At 37.5% G+C, this 8,950-nt stretch overlaps 1 protein-coding gene across 1 annotated transcript; it reads left to right on the forward strand.

Moving 5' to 3' along the window:
* The first annotated feature begins 264 nt into the window (after positions 1-264).
* On the forward strand, positions 265-7,618 carry LOC131843186 (uncharacterized). Its single transcript, XM_059191801.1, has 3 exons — positions 265-6,013; positions 6,988-7,100; positions 7,499-7,618. Exons 1-3 carry the CDS (start codon positions 265-267, stop codon positions 7,616-7,618), a joined length of 5,982 nt encoding a protein of 1,993 aa, XP_059047784.1.
* Positions 7,619-8,950: the final 1,332 nt, after the last annotated feature.

Raw genomic sequence — 8,950 nt, forward strand, 5'->3', positions numbered from 1 at the left:
GGTCGAAGGCGGGATCTCGCGTTGAAGAACTTTAAAAAGTGACAATCGCGGAATCCTGTAAGTGGTGTCACGTGGGCCGAGAGCACGGTTCACAGACATCGCATCATCAGCATCAGAGCAGAGCATCATCAGCATCAGAGCAGAGCATCATCAGCATCAGAGCAGAGCATCATCAGCAGCATAGCAGAACATCATCATCAACAGCAGAGTGAGAAGCAGATCAAGTAAGACTGTTCCTTTAATTATTAGCTATTAAAATATAAGATGGAGCTAATCAAGCGTCAGGCTGACATATTTGAATCAATAAATAAAATAAGAATAAATTTTAATAAGGACTCATCCTCTAGAAAAACATCGGATTATCTAAAAAATAGGATAGAAACCTTAAATAACTTGTGGGGAGAGTTCGAACAGAATCACGTAGAGTTATCTTCATACGAGGATAAATCTGCGCAGTATTTTCGGGATAACATTTATCAAAAAACGAAAGATGTTTTCCAAGACATAATATCAAAATTAATTTCTTTTAATAAAGAAGATAAGGGCACTCAGCGTAACCAAAAGGCAGACGAATTACTAACTTTACAAAGAACAAATTTTAGGGCTTTTAATCGTCTTTTATTGAGCGTAAATGTGGATAGCATAGATGAAAAATGGGAGTTGGAGGATGAGCTTCGTAGTATACAATCACGGTGGAGTACTATCGAAAATTTACATCTTCAAATAGACAACATTTTGCAAGGAGAAGATGTAGACTATGATACAGAGTTCGCGAGCTATGAAACATCATACAGAACTATAAAGCGGAGATTAAATAAAAAACTAAGTTCAGCAGCTCACTTAAACAATTCAACACCACAGCTGGAGATACCAACCTTCACAGGTCAATACACCCATTGGCCTACTTTTCATGACCTATTTTATGAGGCCATTCATAATAATAACACATTGTCAAAATCACAAAAAATGCAGCACCTCAAGGGTAAAATAAAAGGAGAAGCTGAACGTCTCATTCACCATCTCACCATCTCCTCAGATAATTATGACACCGCGTGGGAAATCTTAACGCACCGCTATAATAACCCACAAATTCTATTCACAAAGCATATTGAGATATTATTAAATCAAGCCAATATAAGCAAACAAACGTCATTCGATATTAAAAAGCTGCACGACGTTAGCATGGAATGTATCCATGCCATTCACAATCTTGGCATTGATACAACAACCTGGGACCCATTATTAGTCCATATATTATCAAAAAAATTAGATCATTTAACGTATGCTGCCTATATGGAAGCTCGTAAGGATCCCAGGAGTCTGCCAGCTTTAGACGAATTTATGGGATTCCTAGAGAGTAAATTTACAGCTCTCGAACCCATAAGTAGGAAGGAAAGGGTAGTGACAACTGAAAAGGTGTCACAGCACCATATAAGCAAACCATCATCATCAAATTCATTTAGATTTATGAGCACTGGGAGACCTAGCATAAATAATTATTCTCATAATAATACAGGCCGTAATAAAATAGATAAACCATATCAAAAACCATTCTTTCAAGCAGTAACTACGAAGACATATAAATGTCCACAATGCAATCAAGACCATGATTTATTTAAATGTAATCAGTTCATTGACCTGTCACCAAAATCAAAATTGGCGACAGTGACTAAACTTAATATATGTCCAAATTGTCTATACAAACATGACACTAATTGTTTTTCAACAAAGCGATGTAAGGAATGCAACGGCGAGCATAATACGATGCTCCACGACGCGTTTCCGATAAAGAGGTCACCACAAATGAATAATAAAAATTTTGCAAAATCAGCTGACAAACGATATAGCGCTAATTATGTAGCAAATAATGATGAAATGTTATTAACAACTATACAAATGCAGGTATTATCAAGCGATGGGTCGTATGTAACTCTACGGGCCTTATTAGACCAAGGTTCGCAGGTTACTATGATAACGGAAAGTGCCGTACAACTTAACAGTTGTACGGCACTTTCCGTTCTCTCGAATCCTAACGGATTGCCTCGTGAACATCTGAACGCTTCCGTTGCTGGTATAGGAGAATCACCAAATCAAAGCAGGGGAAAAGTTCTACTGGACTGCAAATCGTTACGTAACGACTATGAGTTTGTTGCCGAAGCACTAATTATGCCGAGAAAAATAGTTCGCAATCTGCCTACTACATCATTCGATATAAGTAATTTTCATCACTTAAAAAATTTACCTTTAGCAGACCCTGATTATAACACTTCAAGCAACATAGACATTTTATTAAATACCAATATATATTCGGAGATAATTTTAGACGGTTTGATAAAAGTACATAGGGATGAACCTATAGCACAGCGAACAGAACTGGGCTGGATAGTCTCAGGTCGCGTGGGAATAAAAACATTTAATTGTCACGTTGTGATCAACGACCTAAGTGAGATATCTCAGTACTGGGAAATAGAAGATATCACAAGCAGTTTATCACCACTATCAGAGGGAGAGCAACGTTGTGAAAACATCTACATGGACACAACAAAACGTTTAGAAGATGGGAAATATGAAGTTGCGCTACCAATGAAATCAGGATTCGAGCAACATATTGGTAAATCAAAGGAACGAGCTATAGCACAGTTTAAGCAATTAGAGCATAAATTAACAAAGAATACATCATTTTTCGTCGGATATAAAGGATTCATGGACGAGTATAAAGATCTAGGCCATATGCGTAAAACCAATAGCACTGAACAACCCTTATTCTACATGCCGCATCATGGTGTAACTAAATTAGATTCCACTACCACAAAACTTCGAGTTGTGTTTAATGCCTCTTCTAAAACATCATCTGGTTATAGCTTAAACGACTTAATGGAGTGTGGTCCTAATTTACAACATGACATTCAAGGGCTGATCATAAAATGGAGGCAATATAAATATGTTATCACGGCTGACATTGAGAAAATGTTTCGCCAAATCATGGTTCGAAAATCAGATCAGATACTACAATCAATTATATGGAGGAGTTCAGAGATTGAACCACTACAAACATATCATTTAACGACAGTCACTTACGGCACCAAGGCCGCGCCATATTTAGCCATGAGAACACTCAGGCAGTTAGCACAAGATGACGGCGATATATATCCCTTAGCAGCATCAGCATTAGAACAATCATTTTATATGGACGATTTATTGGGCGGTGCAGACTCTCTTGAACAAACAAAAGAACTACAAAGACAGATCATATCAATACTGAGCGGCGCAGGCATGAACATTCGCAAGTGGTCCAGTAACGACGCAAGACTCGTAGAAGACTTGTCGCCAGAAATGCTCGACTCACCATACGAATTCAAATGTAAAAAGAGTAGAAAAACACTTGGATTACAGTGGAGTCCATCAGGTGACTCATTCTCATATCAAAACATATCATATGAATCAAATAGCAAATCATACACAAAAAGACATTTATTATCATCAATAGCAAAATTATTTGACCCCCTAGGCTGGCTATCACCAGTATCTATTAGAGCAAAATTAATCTTTCAGAGAGTGTGGGCCACAGGGTTGTCATGGGATACTCAGTTACCATATGATATCATACAAGATTGGAATCAATTAGAAAACGACTTTAAAACGATAAATAAATTCACTATTAAAAGGTATCTGGGTCAAAATAATAACAATATACAATTACACGGATTTAGCGATGCATCAGAAAAAGCATACGCTTGTGCTGTGTATATTGTCAGCACAGACTGTAAGGGCAAGTTCACATCAACGCTAGTAGCGGCAAAAACAAAATTATCACCACTGAACAAAAAAGTATCATTACCGAGACTAGAATTGTGTGGTACAGTTTTATTATCGCAACTTATACATAAAGTAGTCAAATCATTAACGTATAAAAATATTCAAATTTATGCTTGGACTGACTCTATGATTGTTTTGGGTTGGCTACAGGGTGACAAATCAAGATGGAAGGAGTTTGTTGCAAATAGAGTTCAGCAAGCTACTGATATTATACCTCCATCACAATGGCATCACGTTAAAACAGATGAAAATCCTGCGGATTGTGCAACCAGGGGAATGACATCATCTCATCTGGAAAATTATCGTCTGTGGTGGGAAGGTCCAAGGTGGTTATTAACATTTAACCCTAACAGTATGGTAAAAGAAAAATATCAACCACCAAATATTGAAATAAAAAAGGCTTGTGTGAATGTAGCCTTATATCAAAATGAGCAATCATTTATAATGAATTTATTAAATGATTATAGCTCTTTAACACAAATTACTCGTATATTAGCATGGGTATTGCGTTTTATTGAGCGCGCGCGGTGTCAGCAGAATACGACACGTGTAGACACATTGTCTTTCGAAGAAATGAAGCGGTCAATGAATTTAATAATTAAGTCATATCAAGCGTATCAATTTTTAGAAGATATTAGTAATTTAAATAAAAAGCAATTAGTTTCAACTAAAAGTAGTTTAGGAAATTTAAACCCCTTTATGGATACCGATGGAATTTTGAGAGTAGGAGGGAGACTGAATAATTCAATACTCAGTTACACAGCAAAGCACCCAATTATTTTAGGTAGTAATAGTCGTCTTACAGAGTTGATTATTCACCAAGCACACCTAGCAACTTTGCATGGAGGTCCAAAACTTACCTTATCATATATCAGAAATAAATATTGGATTATATCAGGTATACGAACAGTGAAGCGACAGCTGAGAAAATGTGTTAAATGCAGGCGCTATAATCATCATGAACAGAATCAAATTATGGCAGACTTACCTCAGCCTAGAGTTACACCCTCTAGACCCTTTACACATACAGGAGTAGATTACACTGGATTTGTAGAACTGAAGGTCAACAAGGGAAGGGGTATAAGGACTAGTAAAGGTTATATATCAGTTTTTGTCTGCCTTTCAACAAAAGCTATACATTTGGAGCTCGTATCAGATCTCAGTACACCAGCATTTCTAGCAGCTTTTCGTCGGTTTTGCAGTAGACGTGGAACCCCACAGCATATGTATAGTGACAATGGGACCAACTTTGTAGGTGCCGACCGCTGTTTAAAAAGAGAATATAAGGAAATCTTATCTTATATCAATCACGAATTTATCAATAAAGTTACTGAAATGGAAGTTCAGTGGCATTTCAATGCTCCAGCATGGCCCAGTGCAGGGGGCCTATGGGAAAGAGCAGTGGGTAGCCTGAAATATCACCTCAAACGTGTTATAGGTGAACAGAAGCTGACCTATGAAGAGTTCACCACTTTACTATGTCAGATCGAAGCATGTTTGAACTCGAGGCCACTTTGCGTATTATCAGAAAATGCAGATGATGAATATTTAACACCAGGTCACTTCCTGGTGGGAGGAGCATTATTATCACGACCACAATCGGAACCACATATTATGCAGAGTACAACGCGATGGCAGTTGGTACAGTCAATGAATAAACATTTCTGGAAAAGATGGTCCGATGAATATCTACAGCAATTACAAACAAGATCTAAATGGAGAGCAGTCAGCAGAAACCTTGCTATCAATGACGTTGTCCTAATAAAAGAGGAAAGTTTACCTCCTGGAAGGTGGGCATTAGGTCGCATACAAGAGTTGCACCCTGGAAAAGACGGTCATGTAAGGGTTGTAACTTTAAAAACACATAGCAATATGGTGAAACGACCAATTTCAAAATTAGTACTTTTACCTGTAACCGATGAACCTTCTTCATTGAGCAAAAATCAAGCAGAAAGGGAGAATATCACGAAATCAAAATGTACACGCAAGCCTAAATCATTTTTAACTTATGTCTATACAGCGCTCCTCATGATGTTCATGTTGTTTACCCCAACAATGCAACTTGAGGTCCAGCCGTACAATATCACTCAACTAAACAATGATCAAGGTCTATATTTTGATAAAATATCAGATCTCCAAGTAATCAGAGATGAATGGAATCTCGTCGTATATTATAACATGACACCATATTGGCAAGGCGTGTCTGAAATAGAACATTACCTGAAATATATTAGAAACCTAAACAACGCATCAACTACACAATCGTATATAGTTACGTAATATTGCCCCTCAATTAGATCACGAACTAAATGAAATTCGCCATTACAATACATTGCTTCAAAACTCTCCAAATAGAGTCAAGAGAGGGCTAATAAATGGAGTTGGATATGTTGCTAACAGCTTATTTGGAGTACTGGACGAGCGATTCGCTGAGCAATACCACCAAGATATCGAAAAAATATCACAAAATGAAGAGCATCTGTTAAAATTATATAAAAATCAAACTTCAATCTTGGAGGCTGAATACAATATATTACGTCGTAACGAACAATATATGAATCAGCAATTTTCATTCATTAGAGAGTATTTAAATAATATGACATCACAAGTACAATTGGATCGATCTAGGCAACAAGAGGATGCACATATCAAATCATCTGGCCTATCAGCAAGCATACTTTTATCACACCTGAGACGTATACAAACTACACTCCTTGATACAGTGATCAATATATCTCAAGGTCACATTGACCCTCATTTATTATCTCCTGAACAATTAGCAAATCAAATTAGCATTATCCTCAGTCAATTGCGTGGTGATCTCACATTACCGGTGGGAAGGACTGAAATAAAAGAACTATATAAATTGCTAAAAATATCAGCTAGAATAATTAATAAATTATTGATCGTTCAAGTAAAAATTCCATTATTGAGTAACGAAATATATGAACTGGATCAAATTTTAAGTATACCACAAAGAAGGTCGAATAAAACTTACATTATTATTCCACCTACCTCTTACATAGCATTTAATCTGAGAAAGGACATGGCAATCTTCTTCACAGATATTGATCTACAATCATGCATCCACATATCATCCGACAAAAAACTATGCACACTAAATAAGCCCGTATATGATTTAAAAATAAAACATTCCCTATGCGATATCAGGTTCACAGACAGTGCCAACTCATCAGTCTGCAAAACAAAGCAAGCGCCGTGTGAAGATTCATGGCTCAAATTACGACGACAGAATGTCTGGCTATTTCATTGTTGTGGGCAGTGTCAGATACGTTTGTTATGTATATCTGATATTGTCACTGACACTCTGCACGGAAGTGGAATTATCAGTATACATGAAGGTTGCATCATAAAGGGAAATTTATTTACCATCTACGCACACAATAATTTTATTAATGAAATTAATATAAATCCCGAAATTGAAGCCCCACATAGGTCTATCCTAAATTCAATAATTAATACCACACTGCCACTAAATCTTACCATCAAAAGTCATCAAACCCAATGGGATCAATTGGGTTCCCAAATAGCTAATATCAAGGAGCAGGCGAACTTGAGCAGCTTATCACATCACGACATCCATCATTACACAATATTGTACATAATTATATTCGTGCTATGTGTCGTGGGAGGAATCTGTGTAGTCAATAAAATTAAACAGAGACATCGGAAGGAGCAGGTTGAACCACCTCTACAGGCGCGGGAGCACCCGCCTACAAGGTTAGGCGAGTCCCGCGAAAGTGTGTTAAGTGATCAGTGTTTAGGTGTTAGTGAAGTGTAGTGGAAGGACATTAGTGCGCGTAGTGATCAGTGCTTAGGTGATAGTGAAGTGCAGTGTAGAGACATTAAGGACAACACAAAATCCGTTTCTTCGCGAAACGTTAAATTTATATTTCCCAGTGTAGATTCAGGGACACAAACAATTTAGATTATAAGTTAGCATTTAATATACAGGACTTTGTTTATCATCTTGTTATCATCCTTAACTTGTACCATTTAAGTGTTAAGTAGATTGTAAGAAATTGTTAATCACCTTGTATTACATACCCCATCAGAGCATTGTTTATCATTAATATCAATCAAGCATTTTATCTCACATGCATGCTCTCATTTCGTGTGGCGGCAGGATGTACGGGCAACCGCACATGCCTGCTTACTGTGCAATACACAATTGCCTACACATGCAATTTCATTTCTATACATTTCACCTCATTATATTTATTTTAGTAATAAAAGTCAGTGTTCGAGTAGCATTCAACCAAGGCGGTTTTATTTATCAAAAACCCCTCATCAATCAATCAATAGCATTATCACGGAACCGTGGGCTTAAACCCCCACATACAGAATTGCCAAATATTTTGCTCCATGCTCATTACTTAGAACTACATAATATTAAATATCTTAGATAATAATTTTTAAATTAAATATATTCTTAATTTACGAAACTTCAGTTCCTGTCTATGAGATTAGCAACGCTGTCACCACAAAAGATTCCTGAAAGCAAGTCGCCGTGTGACTTCCGCAGATAGCGTTCAGTTGACGCGAACAGTTGCGCGCTGTCTGCACCCGCGCATTCACATTTATATGTACTTACTTGCACTACACATCTATATTATGGGACGGATCCGCTCAGTACCAACTTGACGCTCTAGACTCAATCGACAGACGAGCAAGGAGACTTATCGGGGACGAATCACTTGTAGCTAAGAGGCTTCAAAGTCTTAATCACCGACGTAAAGTAGCTTGTCTATCGGTGTTCTATAGGCTCCATTTTGGCGAATGTGCTCAAGAACTGCACAACCTCATTCCTCCAGCACCGTTCCATCAACGTACAACAAGACGTGGAGAGCGGCTCCACCCCTACACTATTGACATCCCAGCTGCTCGAACTAACCGTTTTGCATCATCTTTCCTTATGCGAGCAGCTAAGGAGTGGAACTCTCTACCAGCGTCTATTTTTCCTGCCTCTTACAACATTGGGTCTTTTAAGTCAAGAGTGAATAGGTATTATTTGAGCTTGCGTGTAACAGCTTAGACCACATCATCACTTAACATCAGGTGAGATTGCGGTCAAACGCGCTCAAATTATGATATAAAAAAAAAAAAAAAAATA

This window comes from Achroia grisella, unplaced genomic scaffold (assembly GCF_030625045.1).
Source record: "Achroia grisella isolate CSIRO2021 unplaced genomic scaffold, CSIRO_AGI_Agris_v1 utg283, whole genome shotgun sequence".
In the NCBI taxonomy this organism is placed as follows: domain Eukaryota; kingdom Metazoa; phylum Arthropoda; class Insecta; order Lepidoptera; family Pyralidae; genus Achroia; species Achroia grisella.